General features: G+C 37.4%; 1 protein-coding gene across 1 annotated transcript in view; it reads right to left on the bottom strand.

The window, feature by feature from the left end:
• PCNX2 (pecanex 2) overlaps nt 1-18,991 on the bottom strand; it is a 148,286-nt gene that overhangs the window by 59,035 nt on the left and 70,260 nt on the right. The window contains exons 18-21 of the mRNA XM_079297526.1: nt 18,482-18,574; nt 17,835-17,985; nt 13,568-13,709; nt 9,966-10,143 (exon numbers count right to left, since the gene is read on the bottom strand). Of these exons, the coding sequence (XP_079153652.1) occupies nt 9,966-10,143; nt 13,568-13,709; nt 17,835-17,985; nt 18,482-18,574 (564 nt within the window). The remainder of the gene's footprint in view (nt 1-9,965; nt 10,144-13,567; nt 13,710-17,834; nt 17,986-18,481; nt 18,575-18,991) is intronic.

Here is an 18,991-nt window from a genome sequence, read left to right as displayed (position 1 = left end):
CCTTGCAAAACTTGGCCCATGGAGCCCAAGTTTGCTGTCGCATCTAACAAATCCTACAGCTTTTGCATTCACCACTGCTTGAACTTGCTGTTGTTTCTTTCAACATTTGCCTTTCAGCTAACACTTCCACAAGACTGGCAAAGGACCTCATTTCCATTCACAAGAACATGAAGCAAGAACACTTCAGTGAGCCTCTCTTGGTTTTTGAAAGCCTTACAACACTGCACTTAAAAGCCTGGAAATGTGTGATTTTCAAACTACTGCTTTCATTAAGAGTTGTCAAGTGCCTCTATTACCTCTTAAATCCCTGTTTCCAGGGCATGTTCTGCAAAATGCCTTCAGGGTAACATGCCATTAGCGTTTTACATCTCTAACTATAATTGCTAAAGGTGATGTCATCTACCAACTACAACACTGAGATTTAGCAAAGGAGGACTTGGCTTTACATTTTCTCTTTTTCGTTTTGCTAGAACGACCTGAGAAACTGTTTCTCCTTATCATCCAATATGCAATATGCTTCCTCCTATATCTGATAGGGGAACTCGAAGAGCTTGTCTCACAGAAAGAAACTGAAGCTGCTAAAAATTGCCTTTATAAACAGGGAGGCTGAGCTGTTCTCTTATTTCATCTACAGCTAGCCACATTTCAACCTTCAGTAATCTGAGGACATGAGCTAAAGAGGAAAACTTTCACCTTTTTTAAGTTGTCAGAAACAATACAGAATGAATTAGAAAAGGACAGAAAAGGCAAAGTCCATCTGGAGCTAAATCTGTTGAGGAAAGTAAAAGGCAACAGAAAGAACTTCTACAGGTGTATCAACAGCAACACACAGACTGGAAAAAAAAATCACATGGACCTGCTGATGGATGGGGTAGGGGACCTGGTGACAAAGGGTACAGGGAAAAAGCACTCAGTGCCTTCCTTGCCTTGGTCTTTACTGGTGACCCTTCAAGTCAGAGGCCCCTGAGACCTGTGAGGAAGCATGGAGAAATTGAGAAACCCTACGCAGCAAAGGATTAGTAAATGCATTGAACCAGACTAGAAAAACCCACTTCCAAGAGACCTGATGGGACACCTCAGCCCTTCTGTGGTTCTATGAAACACACAAATTATCCCCAGCAGAATTCTGCTTGAATGAGGGAGGTGTAACAGTGCTAGATACAAAGAGGGAACCTTCCCATTTGAAGTCAAGGTGGAAAAAAAATAGTCTCTGGTGAGTTTTAACCCTCTTTTTATAACCATTTCCTTAAATATATATAAAAATTTATTTTTTAAGACTTCTGTATCCCAGTTGAGAATTATATAAGAGTATTTGTATTAAGCCTTATTAAATCTTCAATGTTTTCTACAGTTCAATAAGCAGAAACTATTATATGTTTACATATTATTTATAATATATAATTATATATTATTTAAGGGGCATAAAAGTTATAATATTCCTAGATATCTTTATACATGTGACAGTTTTACACAGTAAGCCATTTGTAAAGTCTTTGATAGAGACTTTAAATTATCAGAATGCTCAGTGAATTTATACCAGCACATTCCCACTGCCACCAAGTAAAAGTGCAGAACATGCATCCATCTTTCATGTTTATTTTATGCAGACACACATTTTATGTTAACCATCCTTAAGTCTTCTATGAGTTCTGAAACCTCTACAGACTTCTAGCATACTAGTGAGCAATAAACAAAGCAAAGACTTATCTTCCTGGGATTTTCTTTAAATCTGGTTGTTCTTACTTAACCAAATTTAAATACTATTACAAATGATGTTAATGAGAATTAGTTACCATACATGAAAAACATAAGATGCGTGGAGTCTGAAACATCATTGAAATGATATCTCCTTTTCTCAGTTTGGTAGATTTTAATAAACTAGGCAGAGGTTAACACCTGCATTTAAATGACTCTGTGTGAGATGGAGACTATGCAACACTATCAGATTTTGGTGGTCCTTCTATTTGTTTGGAATCTTTTGGGATTCTATGTGAGCAGACTTCTTGGCAACTCTGGGATTAAATAATGCATAAACATTAACATTTTCTTGATTAGTCTGAATTTTTCTATGTTTTAAAAAAAATGTGTGTATATATATATATACACACACACAGGTTTTAAACAAAAATAATGTCATATATATATACATATATATATATGCTCTACAGGCAACACAAATTGAGATTAAGAGTTAAGTGCAGAAAGAAATTACTTCCCAGTTTGAACTCCTTTTTAGATCCTGAGAACTTGAGATGATTTCAACTGAGACTCTGAGAGGAGTATTTACTTTTTCATGTTAAGCTAATTCTGATCAAGTGGAAACTCCAGCTTTCAAAATTAAATTCTAATACATACTGGTATATTTTTATTTTCTTTTTGGTATGTCAATAAAAATTAATATACATCAAGAGGGAAAAGCTGTAAGTATGTATGTATTTAAGGATATCAAATTAAACTTGGTGGAATAATTTTACTCTTGCTCATGGCTTTACAAATAATTGACTTTTGGGCTTTTATCTAATACCATTTAAAACAAACTTCACCTATGAAATCCTGCAAAACAAGATTTAAAGGAAATACTAAAGATTTTAATGCATGTGTCTCAAGTCATTGTGGCATTCTATTGGCATATTTGGACAGCTTATTTGAACCTAAAGCAAATACTTTCCAGAATGTCTTTATCTCCACATGCTTACAGAGATCTGAAGCCTTTATATTGTGGGCTTCAAAATCATCATCTAATGCAACAGATACAAGAAGATCAAAATATCATCATTCCAAGTCTCTAATATCAAATCTTGGAGGAAAGAATATATTCCTCAAACACAATATCCAGCACTGAACACTGACACTGTAAAAAACAGGGATATTTTAAGCAGTTTGAGTAGCAAGCTTTGAAAGTCCTACAATTGAACTTAAATGTTAACCAGATACTGTAACTATGATAAGGATTATGACAATGAGATGATGATAAATCCTAATAGAGCCCTGGATCTGCTCATGGCAGATGCTGCTTCTTCCTACATTGCAAGCTGATAACAGCAGCTCAGGGAAGGAACCTGTGGCACTGTAAAAAACACAGACACACATATATCCCAAGGTGGGCAAAAAGGACAAGATCAGACCTCATCATCTTAATATGAAGAGGGCAAAATAAATGAGTGCAACTGGGATTGCACTCACCAGCTGCACTGATTCAAGCATTTCCAGGAAAGCCTTCATAGGCATGGATTCTGACAACGCTGTATCTTTCCAGAAATTTCCTCTTTGAAAGGACTGGGCCCATGCAAATGTCATGTAGTTGAACAAAGCCATGTGAAAGCTCCTGCACCTGGGTTGGGGCAGTCCCAAGCACAAATACAGGCGGCTCAGGGAATGGATAGACAGCAGCCCTCAGGAGAAGGACTTGAAGGTGCTGGTGGATGAGAGGCCAGACATGACCCAGCAATGGCACTCACAGCCCAGAAACCAAACATGTCCTGGGCTGCATCCAAAGCAGAGTGGGCAGCAGGGGAGGGAGGGAATTCTTCCCTCTGCTCTGCTCTGGTGAGACCCCACCTGGAACCCTGCATCTGGCTCAGGGCCATCAGGCCAAGGAAGACAGGAACTCTTTAGAGTGGATCCAGAGGATAGCAAACAAGATGGTCAGAGGAATGAAGCACCTCTCCTGCAAAGAAAAGGCTGAGAGAGTTTGAGTTGTTCAACCTGGTGAAGAGAAGGTTCCAGGGAGACTTTAAAGCAGCCTTCCAGTACTGAAAGGAGACCTACAAGAGAGCTGGAAAGAGAAGCTTTTTATAGGGGCCTGAAGTGTAGAAGGGGGAATGGTTTTTAAATAAAAGAGATTTAGATAAAGTATGAGGAAGAAATTCTTTACTGTGAGGGTGGTGAGGCACTGGAACAGGTTGCCCAGAGAAGCTGTGGATGCACCATCCCTGGAAATGTTCAAGGCCAGGTTGGATGGGACTTTGAGCAAGTGGATCTGGTAGAAGCTGTCCCTTCTCATAGAGCAGGGGAGCTGGATCTCAGTGATATTTGAAGTCTCTTCAAACCCAAGCCATTCTATCATTCTGAGGTAAAAGTGGACATAAGAAAAACCATCAAGTTAGCACTGAAGTACTCCAGGTTTCCCCTTCAGTCCCTGCATCAACACAGACAGAACAGGCCTCTATCAGCACGAATGCACATGAACACAGGCCTCAGGGCATACTGAGCCATACTGACCCAGGGACTGGGTATGAGTGGGTGTATATCTCCATAAATCCCCAAATGCACTTGCCCCATTCTAGAGAAAATTAAAAAAAAAACACCAAAGAAAAAAAAAGAGGGAAAGAAAATATAATTTGGGAATAGTGTAATGGATGAAGTCTGACAAAGAGGTCAGTGACAGAAGGCTGAATGAAAAATCAATTAAACCATTCCTCCAATATTAAGAGGAAACATGAACTATACCTTGCCCAAGAGACTCAAGGAGTCTATGGAAAATACCACTGGGATTATCCTGTCAAATATCACATGTAGCCTTGGGTATTTTACTCAGCAGAAAGTGTCTTAAAAGGGTTTATATGCCAGATATCAAAAGTTGGAAGAAACAGCTGTGAGCCAATAGGGTACAGATGATTAAGACATTAGATTTCAGTAGGCACAAATGGCACGGAACGGATTAAAATATGAATTAATGACTTGGAGCCAGAAGCTTTGAAGTGAAACGTCAGATTTAGAGAAGGATGAAAAATCAGAAAAGGAAAGGAAAAAAACTGAGGCTTTTGACTTATAAGTAGCACCTAAATCAATGAGACATGCCAACCAACCAAGAGTTTTATTGCCACAAAGGCAATAAAAAGATCCAATGGGTTAATTACTTGACTTCAACATAGCACAAAGAAGGTCAATGCACTTGGTAGCACTTTCTCATAAAAAGAAGGAAAACAAGATGGCACACAATTTTTTTCCTGTCCAAGGGATTGTGTTGAGGATGTTGAAAGTTAAGCCTGATCAGCACAGGTCTGCCAGGTTGCTACAAAATGGCTGCATTAGCTGGATCCACTTGGACAAAGATCATCTTTCATAAAGGTCTTGGATACTATGTCAGAAAGAAGTATACAGAAAGAGAAAAAAATCATATAAAAATGTGTATTCCTTATTAGCTGGAAACTGTATTCTGGGAAAGAAGAAAAAGTATCAAACAGGGAAATTGTATATCTAAGTGAGCTCAGCAGGAATAAGAATACTTAGGCAAATAAATTCAGTGTTAATGAAAGCAAATTTAACAAGCTCTGCTTCTTTGATTATTTAGCCTTATGCATGAAGACAAATTCAGAACCCTCAGAAGACTTGATGATAAGAAAATATAAGGTGATTTTATATTCTTGTATTGCTAATTAGTACATCCACACACACAAATTAGGAGGCCATTAAACTACCTGACAGCAACATATAAGACAGTGAAAGATACAAGAAGTTGTATTCCTATACATTAAAAGGTCAATGGCACTGGGGCTTATCATTCCCATTCTGATCCTTCTGGTAGATGAGTGTGTAAGCTAGGGGTGGCTCACCCTTTAGGGCTTAAAGGAAGCTGCACAGATTTGCCAAAAACTTGTATTTCAAAGTACAATTTCTCAGTTGTGCTGTAAGATGAAAGAGTTGCTGGTAAGAGCCAGTTTAGCAGCATGCTCCCAGTAGTGAAGAGGTTGGCAAGAACCTCCCACTAGGCCTTTGTAGTAGCCAAGAGCATACTAACACAGGAGCATCCACAGCCACACTACTGATATTTTTTGCTGTCTTTGCTTCTTCAGCTCAACATCATCTCTGTTTGAGGTTCCAAAAGCAGTTCAGGGAGATACCATGACTCCTTTCCACCAGTAAAATTTAAAGGGTGCCTGTGGCAATGGATGAAATGGAAAACCAGTTTTTTTAACAGAGCACAGCAAAAGAACTGGGGACAAGTCTTGCCCTGAGCATCCTTGTTAACACTCAGCCAGTTTCAAACTGATATCCCTGCTGTTTGAATGATTTGCATTTGCTTCTACTTCACACTTAAATACCGGTTCATTCTTGAACACATACTCCAAACATCCTTCAAAAGCATCTCACACATCTGCCACGGAAGGTAGTGCTGGGTACATTACTGTTTTACTATTTGTTTGTTTGTTTTTATCACACCAAAGAAAAATGGACTGGATGAGCTATAACATCACTTAAACATTCATATGCTCTTCCTCTCATAGCTTTTGCATGCGTTAGAGCTTTCCCTCAGTTAAATATTATGTCAGTAGACATCAAAAGGATGGAAGAAAGGCCCATTTTTTCATCAGTTCCAAATAAACTATTCAAACCATTTAATATTTCCACATTTTTTTACTCTATTACAAGAAAGTCTCAGAATTTTTCCTAGTGTTAAAAGTCTAGGAAGAAATCTCATAAGTCCTATTATATATTCCATTTTTGCTATGCCTATGAAGAATATATTCTCAGTTTTTGTGGGTTTCCATTTTCTCCTAATATGAACATTCTTATTAACCTTTGCACTGACATCTCCTAAAACATCCAAGGAGAACAACTGGCTCATTTGAAAAGTTTACATGGAGTCATGTAGACCAAGACTGCCTTGATTATCTGGTTTGACTTGCTGTAGAATATACATCAGAGATTGCACCCATGCATTTTTAATGAACAACCACATACTTTTAAAAGGCCATTCAGTTCTGATTCAAAGATTATAGACAACAGGAGTTTTGGACAGAAAAATCCCAGGTTGCAGTCAAGGACACAACCTGGTCTCACTACAAGGAAAGTCTTAGTTCAAGAAAGATGGAGAAGTCCTGTTTCACTTGAATTGAAAGCTGCAATCATTATCAAAAACAAGAAAGAAAACCTTTCCTAAGTGTTTATCTTGCTGCCTTCCAAAGACAACTTGAAATACAAAATAGCACACTGCATATACATAAATCAACATGTAGTGTTTACACATTCTGTGAATTGTCAAAACGTAAACAGCTAATAATTAAAAAAAAAAAAAATTGAATTAACTGTGTCACATTAGTAAGTCCTATGATGTCAAAAAGGCAAAAAAGAAAAAAAGTTCTCAGGAACAGAACTGAATAGACTCTCTTGTTCTCTATGTTATCTCAGTGTGGGTGTTTTGGCTAAGAGAGATGAAAATCTGGGAGCAGCAATTTGGACTTCCGTGTCCCAGCTTGCTCAGGGAGCAGTATGCTCATTTGAAGTTTCTGATTTGACTAAATTACATTAAATCAACATCACAATGGGGAAAACAAGGGAATCACAATCAGTGAGCTATTTAGAAATACTCGACCAAACCTTATTAGCAAAGTTTTATTCCACAGAATCTGCATTAAGAGTGACTAGTGCAGTGAATGTCTGTTTTGAATTTAGATTCTTTTTTCCTCAGTGCCTGGTCAAAGAAAAAAAATATTACCACTGTGTTTTGAAAGCATGCAAAGCTTTTCGGAGGGTAAACTTGCTTAAAAATTGCTGCTACTATGACTAAGACACAGTGCTTCTAGCATTCTCTAATTAAGAGAGTGGCAAACTGACATTTTCAATGTTCAAACAGAAATCAGTCATGACTGTGTAATAAACTCTGCCTAGATAAAGGTGACAGTAATAGAACAGTATTTCAGATTTTGTTTGTATTTTTTTAAAAAAAGTGCAAACACAAAAATGACTGAAATACAGACAGAATCTGTGAAGACCCGGAAGCTTTTAGGAACAAAGGCGGATGCAGTTTGTTTAGAGCCTATAGTATGAAATAAACACACACCATCTTTATTCTCAAGTGATCATATCCATTACTGAAGTTCCACAATGCTGAGCTAATTAAAGCTCAAATCTTAATTAGGATAAAGAAAACTTATGTCCCTTATGATTTGAAATTAAAAGGAATTTAATTGCTATCATCTGCAATGCTATTTTTCAGAGTGGATTTAATGATCATTGTGAAACTGTTCATGTACTTTTATAATATAAATAATTCAACCATTTGACTTGAAATTTTTAAATGGAACAAGGACAATTCCACTTGCTGAACTAATGACCTGCAAAATTTCAGATAGTTAGATATGAAGATGGAAGACCAATGCTAAAATGACATGTCTGCAGTTCAGCTTTCAGTCTAGTAGAGTAGTAGTTATTCAAGCAAACATCTCTGCTTAATTTAATAAGTATCCTTTATCATCTCATTCTCATTGCTAACATTAAGCTTTCTACCATGAACAGTAGCTTCAACCTACCCAAGTAACTCTGTAAAAAATTCTACTGAAAAGACTTCATATCTCTTTCTTACAAAAGCATGCAATAATTCACAGCAGGATTTTGTGATATGCTCATGAGGTCAACATTTTCAAAAGAATTAACAAATAGTGGAATTTTCAATTCTAGTGTGCTAACTTTTTGATCCTGTAAAGAAGTTTTTAGAGGATGAGTTTTAGGACTAAGTAAACCATCATTCAGACATGGGACTTCCACTGATGCACATCAGTTACAAACTTCTCTGTAGACAGAAATTTACCCCTTTCTCTAGGGAAAGTGGTAATGACACAAACACTGGAAACTGGCTTGCTAGCAAACTCTGCATCACTTTCACTGGTTATCTTTCACTCTAAGCTAAGAAGCTTTAAAAATTACCCTAGTCCTGTTTTAGGATCAGAGTATGGTGGAGGGGGATTTTATTAAAGCAGAGATTTGTCTCTTCTCTTCTACTCCCCTTCTTCTGCCCTTCCTCCCCAGCCCTTGACTTCTCACCCCAGCAGAGAGAAAGTAGAACAACAGTTCTGAGGGTGCAGGCAGGTGAAGCTTCTGCTGGAGAGTGGTCCAAGAGTTCAGCAGAAAGTGTGAGCAAGTTACCTCACCAAGGTATCTCATCCTCCCTTACAGCATGAACCAGGAAAAGCATTTAATTTCTCCTTTGCTCTTTCCCTAAATGACTGGTAACTCCCAATGTAACACCAATGAACTGGGCATTTCTGTAAGAAGCCTGAAACTTCCAGGAGGCCATGGACAGCAGTATGAGCTGATGCCCCTTGTGTAGAAGGGTTAAATATCTCCCAGCACATTCAGCAATCAATATGGAACCATGTCTTTCTTCTCTCAGAAACTAAGGGATGCTAACTGGGTCATACTCACACATATAGTAGGTATATTTTAGAAAAAGAAACCAAACAAAGAAGCCTGAGCTAAAAAACCCAAATGAAACAAAGAATAACAAAACCAAATACCTCACCTGAGTTAACCCTGTACAAATACTTTGAAATCTTCATTACTTTCTCATATTTTCTCAAGGTATCAGTTAAACCTAATTTTTCCAGTGAAACAGCTTGGATTCCAAATAAAGACAAGGTCTGACCTGACTGATGCAGAAAGGGTTTGGTAGTTTTTAAATAAACTCAACAGAGCACACTTCAAGAGTTAACAATGTAATAGAAAGGAAGGAGCACTGAGGTTAAGGTTAAGGGCAGAATCACAAGGATAACAGACTGAAAATAGGAGAAGAAAAATGTTAAGGCTGACATTAGGAAAACATTTATTATCATGGGGGTGATTAGATAATGGAATAATTTCCCAAAGGAAGTTGTTGAGTCAACCACTAGAGGCATTCAAAGGAAACAGAGATAAAAACACCAGGCGATTGATCTGGAGGGCAGTCCTGCACTAATGACCCAAGAGGCTCTTTCAAACTCATTGAGGACTCTCCTCTTGAGAACAACAATTCTGAACTTTATATAGCAACACGTGAACAAAAAGTAGATGAAAAACATTGTGCAAAGCCAGAAAAAACACTTAATCAAAGCCACTTTTCCAATTTAACAGATTTTTTCCTCTATAGTACCAGTAATCTGAATCCATGTATGCATTCATTACTTCTAAAAAGTCCTAACATATTGATCATCCAGGTGACACTGAGAAGATATATTTTCCAAAGAAATTACAGGAATTCTAAAACTTGCCTTATGAAACACAATGGACATCATGAAGAAATCCAGCAAGAAATTTTCTGAAATGTCTCTGTAGTCAAATCGGAAGAAGATCACAGTAAAGCTCAATGTAACAAATTGATTAATGGGATTACAGAATGAGGAGCGGAGGAGTTTCATCCCAGCAACTGTTATCAGGATAATATCACAGCTGTAAGAAAAGCAGAGAGAAAAACCTAATCAAGACATAAGGCATTAAATTAAGAAGCTCTAAAATACAAATATCTGTACCAGATGTATTTTAGATTGCTATGTATATGTCAATTTACATATCTTATTTATTAAAAGGCTATAGAATTAATATCAGAAATCATCACATTTATTTTGCTTATGTGAAATTTTGTATTTTTCCCTTATCATTATGACACATTCGGAAGTTGCAAAAAAGAATGAACTCTGTATTTAAAAGAGTACTAATGACTACTGAAATCCAAGAATCTAGACCAGACATTTTTATATCCCTCTTAAAATAAAATTTCAGTCCAGGAAATACGTAGGCACTTTCATTAATACATTAGTATAATTTGAAAAAATCCTCCTTACACTCAATTTTTTTTATTACAAGAAATTTTCCTTTATAACAGAATTTATAATTTTATTTGCAATTTCATTATGCACTGCCAAAATTTTGGATAGAAATACACATAGATGTGAAGTGTTTGAAATTCCTACCACTGGTTCTTGATCAGAAAGTTTTTAAAACCAATTCTTCAGATGAAAAGAAATTGTGTTCTGCCTATGTCTCCCAAAATGTGAGGACTTCAATGTATAATGTGTGAGAAAGCAGGACAGGTGTTTGCAAAATGCATGGAAGGTTCTCCATCCTGCTGCTAACCAGGAGGATACCTGCTGCCATGACTGACACTTGGCAGGCTAGAAAGCTCTCAACAGGTTTTCTCCATCCTAGCAAGATTCCTATTTTCAAGGTTGATTTTATTTTATGTGACATTTATTCATTATTGTGTATCTGCTGTAAAGCAGATGCAACTTTGAGTGCTGGTCATTCTAAAGGATCAACAGGGCATTACTGTTGGAATGAAACACCAGGCTGACCTTATTTTCCACCTTGTCAAAGCTGCTCTTTTCAATTTTCCCCACCTTTCTGAATGGAAAACCTAATGACAAAACTAAATAGATTCTGAAGCCACCAGAAGCCATCCTAGTGTATCCTATATGAACCAGTTGTATATCTCATTCTTCAGAAAGAAGCAAAATCTTGCAACTTGGAGAAATTTTCACATGGAAGCTTACAGATTATAGAGCAAAAGGAAGACTTTTTTGCCTCTGTAGTGTTACCATGATGAAACTTTCACCAAAAAATTACTTTACAAAATAGTGCATTCAGAGGTAACAGAAAATAATTTGCTCATTATTCCTTCTTCTTTGAAAATGCTGCCACACAAGGTGCTTTTCCTGGGGCCTTAACTCCTGGGAAAAGATGTAAGGGAGCGTGAGAAGGGGGGCTGATTTCCAGTGCCTCTTTGGCAGGCAGTAGGGGCAGGTGCTGTCAGCATGACTCCTGCTAATAACCAGCACATCAGGGTCTGGAAAGCTCAAGCAAACTCCTGACTATAAAGGAGCTGTTCTGCCTCCTCAAGAAGCAAACTGCTGCAGTCCTTTAAGTCACAAAGCAAGGTGAAGCTTCTTTAAAAGATAAATTCAATTTGAGGAAACTCTGACATCAAATCACACAAAATGTGCCTCAGACACTTTCAGACACAGAGTGGGAGGATGTCTTCCCTTCCCTACAGCATGATGTGGTCTGATCCTCAGGTGGTCAATAACTAAGGAATGTTCCAGCAACTGAAAACAGCCATTAAAGTACAGCAAGTACAACCCTCAGTAACACTGTATGTGAAGTAGGAAGGAGAGTCCAGGATCCCTCATGGGTTTACAGAGTTAAGAAAAAGGCAGGATTTGAAGATGAATGCTTTGTGTGCAACATTTGGATGGCATCTGTAGGGAGAATGTATTAAAGAGGAAAGCCAGACAAAAAGGGATCCTTGGAGTTTCATGGATACACCAGAGTTATAAGGAAAAGGAGAAAGCAGATTTTACACAGGTGATCACACAGACACAAGGGGGATGGGGAAGGAAAGGATGCTGTGGTATTCCCCCACAGGCCAAACAATCAGAGGCAGACAAATGTAATTACTTTCTCTAATCTCAAGACTTCTGGGGGTCTGACTCATTTCTTCTGAACACTTGAGGGAGGTGATACTTTAAAGTGCAATCTAGCTTGGAGGAATGACTGTGTAAAAATAGCACCTTCCTAACCCTACTTATTTGCTCTGTGCATGTATTCAGTCACGTCTGCTAGCTAGTAACAAATGGCATTCTGACTACTTTTAATTCTCCCAGCCTTGGAGAACTACATAGAAGGACAAGTGTGGATTTAGTGTCACTGTGGACACAACACACCTGAACTCTTGAAGCACCTTAGCTGTAGCATCTTCCAAGTGCCTGGGGGGAAAAAAGGTCAGTGGGGATACAGAGGTTATCAATGAGTACCTGGTGAGAGTCTCTCTAGAAAAGTAGCTGTCTATGGGAAATATGCAGAAAATTTGACTAATGTCCTAGTCCAAGTTTCAACCCCTAAAAGCAAGGGCTGCCTTTTCCATATAGTTGTGTAGTTCCTAAAGCTGTGTTGCTCCTCAAGAGAGAGAAATTATTAAATCAACATGCAATTTTTACATCAAAGTTCTTTTATCTAATATATGAAATTAAGAATCTTTATTATTCTGGATACTGAGGAACTCTCCCCCACCTCCCAGCAGTTTTTCTTGCTACTGGAACATTCCAAGGCTGTTTCTTTGTTTTATCATCTGCATCACTGTCATTCTGATAAAAAGACTGCAGAAACTCTGCTCACTAGGGATACTGCAGTCACTAAGCCTGCTGAATATCTGCAGTAGGCAAGTCACTGACTAAAACACTTACCATAAAAGGCTGTCTGCAAGGATCATACTGTGAGACCATGGATCAACATCACCAGTTCTGCTTAATATCTAAGACATCAGACTTCATCAAAACTTGTACCCCCACCTTTCTCAAACCACTCTTAGGGCAGGACTACACACCTTTCTACACTCTTTAATATTTTATTCAGCCTTAAAAGACTTTGTGTGGTGAAGCTTTTGATAACTCCTCTGGGAGACTACGGCATAGTGTTAAAAATCCTCAGTTAGGAAATGTTTCCTGATATCCAGCTTAGATTTCTCATTTTCAGCTGATTAATTCTAGTTACCCCACTGAGTTTATGCCCATTAAACACCTGCAGCCTAGTATAGTGTGTCTTGCTTTTAATTGACATTTAGACCTTCCATATATATCTATATATAGCTCTTTAATCTTTTAATTTCACTCACTCTCACTGGAGACATATTTTAGTGTGCTAAGATAGTTTTGCATTTTTCTTGCAGCAAAGCCAATGATTGTTGTATTTTGAACTAATATGCATGAAAGCAAACGGCAACAAGATTACAGGCTTATTTAAAAACAGATTCCATTTCTCTGTCTTCAGTCTAAAACCAAATATTCTACTAATCACATGCTTTGGGTTATAATCTACTTACTGTGTACCAAGCTTCTTGTATTTACTAATTGAGAAAGCATCAATGGTGAGTGCATTCAGTATTATGGCTGGATATAAAATGTATTTCTCAAAGCACTGTAGCCACACATAAAGCCTTTCAAACCACATCAAATGAGCAGCATCTGAAATAGAAATTCAGATAACAGATCGTGTCATCAAATCATCAGCATTTTTTGCACTGGAGTACCATAGAGACATGAGTTAGCTCACATTAATAAATACAGTCAACCAACTAATTTATGAAACAATGGAATTCATAATTTTTTGGCAGTAGAGAAATCATTTTGTTCTCTAGTGAGTATCTGTATTGCTCCTTATAACTGCTCTCCTGAGACATGTTCAGAAACAATAAAAGACAGTACATGCTATATGGTAGTTTTTACCTCATCCAATTATTTTGACAGTATATTAAATAGTACTCTCAGTGGATGTAATGACCCCAGAGAGGCCCTGTCCAGGTTTGGTACTGACCTGCTAAATCACCTAGGATATCTCATTTGAACTCTGTGCCTCTAGTTCCCCATCTTATAGTAGGAAAACATTGTTCATTAGACTGTAAATTATCATTGATCTCACTGATAAATGAAATACCCCTTGAGATCTAAATTCTGAGGAATTATCAGGAGCTACAAACTGTCATAGATGTTTCCCAAAACACTTAGACTCTGTAAGAAGTATCTGCCAGGATTACATTTCACATCATTCCTCTCTAAGGAATAGCTTTTTTTTCAGTAGACTTTTCCAACAATACCATAGTGCTTAATATGAGTATTAAACAAGAACTGAATGCTCCATGCAATTCAACTGCTATGAGAACTTAGGCAAACTGAGTGCAGAAACACTGGTGTACAGACAAAAACAATGCCTTTTTCCTCAGCACTCAGCTAGACGAGGTTATTGGAAAAACAGGGAACACAAAAAGGCAGAAGTAACCCAGAAATAAAAATGCCAGCTATTGAATCTCCAATAATCATCCCTGCAAAATGAAAACAATTCTATGTGGACACTCCTCTCTTCCATACACACCTTTTCAATGACAGGCAAAGAAGACATACTGAATCAATGGATTTCCACATTCTACAGGGGCAGTTGAATATTGCATAGGCTAAGAGAAAGATCTAAAACAATCCTTTGCAATTAGGTTGAAGTCATGCTTTGCCAGTACCTTAAGCTAAGGCAATGCTCTTGCAAAAATCCACCTTCAGAAAATATAATTAACTTCTGTTTCTTCCTATAACATATTTCCCCTTCATTACCTAAAGGCCACCTCCTAAAAGTTCATACACACAGCAAAATGTCCATTTTGGAAATTAGCTGTTCTTCCTCATTCCTCTCTCCTCCTCCTGAGCTCAAGATATTCAGCCATGTCCAAAGATGAGCTCTGTGCAAGAACTCAAGCTTCAGTAAACAGATAAGCATATCACACAAACCAAAGAGAAGGTAGATACAGGAGCAGAGAGAGATCTGTCCAGACAATGGAGACAGAAAAAAGAGCTCACATTCAGAGGGAGGGGCCCCAGGGAAAGATGCAGATGATTTGAAAATGGCTTACACAAGCCTGTGGGGTATAAAAGCAGTAGTGAGGAGGAAGGAGAAGAAAATATAGTCTAGTGTATCAGTGTTTCTTTCTCATTTAGTCCTGCACTAGTTTCTACACAACTCTTACACCATATGCTCATACATCTTGACCTAAGCCTTTCGTCTTACAGCCAGCCAAGCCAATGACAAGTAACAACTGAGTTATCTCACAGAGGCATCACAAGAACTGGTCTGATAATTGCTATTCTATGGAACTCCTTAAAGTTCAAGTAGCTCATCCAGAGTCTGTGCAACAAAGCCAGGAATAAACTTATGGAATTGTCATTGTTAGCTGCTTGTTTAATTGCAAGCAGACATTCGCCTTTCAATACCACTACCCTTGTAAAAAAATAAATTCAAATGAAAATCTATGCAGTAAAATCTCCCCACAGATATCTTATTTTGTGTACTTGTCCTTTTGTTGTCTGCACCTGAAAACCATGGGGTACTACTGTCCTTTTTCCAAGTTTCTCTTTCCATACAAACAGAGAACATTTTAAAGTTTAGTTCCTGCATTTTTATTACAGGACAAAAGAAGAAGATAGCCTGTCAGACATATCTATCAAAGGGATTACCTTTTCCACAGTCTGTCTCATCTCAGACATGATAAAAAAACCTCTGCAAAAGCCTAAGGGACTGAAATTATATATATATATATATTTAATTTTTTTTTAACTCTTGTTTTCTAACACACAATGCCAGCTACAATGCAACAATACTTAGACCCCAAAGTACAGGAATGGGTCACATATAAATGAGGATTGTAAAAGAAGCAAAAAAAGCCTGTTCCCCACATTGGGCAGAATGAGAAATACAGTTGGATCTGAAAACAGAAGGAAACCCATCTGTAGAAATGAGTCCAGCAGGTCTCTACCTTCAACCTTTTCAAATGCTGAGTCACTGCATTTAGCAAAACAGTGTTTTCTGACAAATGAAGACAGATTTAATCAGAACAAGGCAAAGAAATCATTTGTGGTCTTTTATGATGAGGTGCTGAAACAAACACTGCAACTTGGGTATTTATCAGAATTGCTGGTTATTGGGGACAGGAAGTCCTGAACACTGTTTTCAGCTGGGCATGGTGCTCAGTATTTACATTTCTATTATAACTTCCTAGGCATATTGCAGTAAAAGTTAAAAAGTAACATTCAATCAAGTCTCTTGGGTACTTTTTTCATACCCAACCCTTACCTAGAAAGTAATCATTCTGAATTGCAATTTTTTTTTTAAACAAAAAAAATTTAAGTCCTCAATGTATGGTTTTTCAGAGAGTTATCTGAACTCTTTTGCAGTCTAGTTGAAGAAAAGACCAAAGTCCCTCTACAGACTGTTCTGCAAATGCTGCCTTCAAATACTTCAGAAACATACACTGAGGATTATTAAGGCGTGGGATCCATCAAGAAATGACAACCAAGCTTTTGGCTGGTAGCAAATGCAAGAGAGCTGGGGTGGAGGGGGGAAGCTTGGCTTCTCAAAGCACACTGCCTGATTCAGAAATAACTCTATCAGAACAGGAAATCAGATCTGGACATACTAAAATATTGACTGATATTCACATGTATCAAGGCAGTACCCAGGGAAACCAGCAGACATCAGCAAGAAAAAAAAACTTAAAAAATTTGCAGTTCTTTTCAATTTTAATGTTTCACTAAAAGTATTGCAACTGGAATTAGAACATTTAAATTGCACTACTTTTGCTGATATGTCAGAAAGTAGAAAAAAATCTGCCTCAGTTTCATCAATCTTGTAAGTTTTTATATTATGCAGAATGCCAATGTATTAGGCATGAACTATATCATGTCAAGCAACACAGCAAGCAACAATACTGTAATGTAAAACAAAAGGCAGATCAGACAGTGGCTCATGAAAGTTCACATAAAGGCTGTGAAATGATTAAGGGACAGGAACCTTCAACACAGAGGGAGAAACAGAGAGCTGGGATTGCTTAGCTTTGAGAAGAAAAAGCCTTGGGGGCATCTTATTAATGCCTGATTGGCAGAATTTTTGAGGTATTTTTTTGGGGGAAGTAAAGTTGATGGAGCCACTCTGTTCCCAGTAGTGGCCAGTGACAGGACAAAAGGAAATGGGCACAAAATGAAAACCCATTTCAACAAAAAAACAGCACTAAAACTAAAACCAATATACCACCAAAAACCACAAAAAAAAAAAAAAACCAAAAAAAAAAACCAAAAAAAAAAACCAAAAAAAAAAAAAAAACCAAAAAAAAAAAAAAAAAACAAAAAAAAAAAACCAAAAAACCCCACCAAAAACCTACTCAAACACCACAATTTGAAGTAACCTCTCTTATTGTAAGGATGACTGAACGCTATTATAGGTTGTTCAGAAAGGTTTTAGAGTCTCCATGCTTGAAAATATTAAAAACTGGACACAGCCCTGAGCAACCTGCTCTACTAGCTGACCCTGCTTTCAGTAGGGGCATCAGACTAAATCTCCAGGAGTGTCTGCCTGGCCTCAGCCCATCTGGCCTGAGAAGACAAGTCCTACAGATTCACAGATCTGCTGGCAGTGAGGTGGAAAAATTAAAATTATCAGATACATGTGCTACTCAAAAGTAAAAGGTTAATTTATTCTCCCAGCTCTGTTACTTCTGGGTATTTTTTTGATCTTCAAACCAAGGCAAGCTGGAAATCATTGCATGCATTACAAACCTCTCACTTCCCGCTGCTGGTGCTCTTTGCTTTTGAGTATGGGGTGGGAGATCCAGAGCCAGGGGTGATGCTTGCGGAGCTGAGGGAGGATGTAATGTGTTACAAATCCCACTGTCCATGCTAAAGCAAACAGGACAATGCTGAGAAATGGCTGGGCCAAAGCAGAAAAAAAAAGGAAACACAGTTTTAAATTGCATACAACATTTATATATATATATATATATAAACATTTTTAACAGCTTCCATTGCATTTTTGTACAATTAGTTTTTATTCCTATATTCAAATTCTTGACTCTAGGTGAATATGGATTTTGACATATGTGTTTTGCATACACAATTAATCAATTATTTCCTCAATGATTGGAGGAAAAAAGGCAAAATATCAGGCTTATTCATTCTGTCCTCTGGGCTCCATATTGTAAGCACTCTGGAGGTATAAGAAAAGAGATGGCAAATAAGTAATACTGAAATTAATACAAATATCCAGAAACTAACTGCTTTGCAGATATAATAGTGTTATCATGACCATTAAACACATTTTCACTAACTTCTCTTTGCACAGTGTCTATTCTTTCCAGTAGAAGCATCGTGTGGTTTTGCATTAGAGACATAATACCTTAGGGAGACAAAAAAAGATAGATACATACCCTTAATGACAGAAACACAGTACTGGCACTGACAGCAAATGACAGAACAGCAGCTGCTGTGCAGACAATGAGATCTGATTTCAATATTTCTTTCTGTGAAAATAGTTATTTTATACAAAGTTAGTAAGGCAGCACTATTTTAACCGAAGTAAATTACTTTATTCTCAACTATTTACACACTGCATTGCGATAAGGTTAATTAGCACTCCCTAATACAAAAGTATTTTCTCCACTCTGCTTTTGGGAGCTATTTGGGAAATTATTTCTCCACACTCCAGGTTTGTTGAAGTAATCACATTTAAATTCTTCATGCCTAATTTTGAATTATATTTTTAAATAGCATAGTTATAATAGTGGAGAAATAAAAGCAATACATTTCAATACTGAATCTGATTCTGCTTGAAGAATATCACTCTTTTCCACTACAATTTTCTTATTTTCAGGAATCAAGATTCTGGTTCCATTTCTTATTTTCAAGAACTAATATTTCTTATTCCCTTTCTCTTGCAT

Source organism: Erithacus rubecula (genome assembly GCF_903797595.1).
Source record: "Erithacus rubecula genome assembly, chromosome: 2".
In the NCBI taxonomy this organism is placed as follows: Eukaryota; Metazoa; Chordata; class Aves; order Passeriformes; family Muscicapidae; genus Erithacus; species Erithacus rubecula.
Note: the sequence above shows the minus strand (reverse complement) of the source record. Positions and strands in the feature narration are given on the sequence as shown.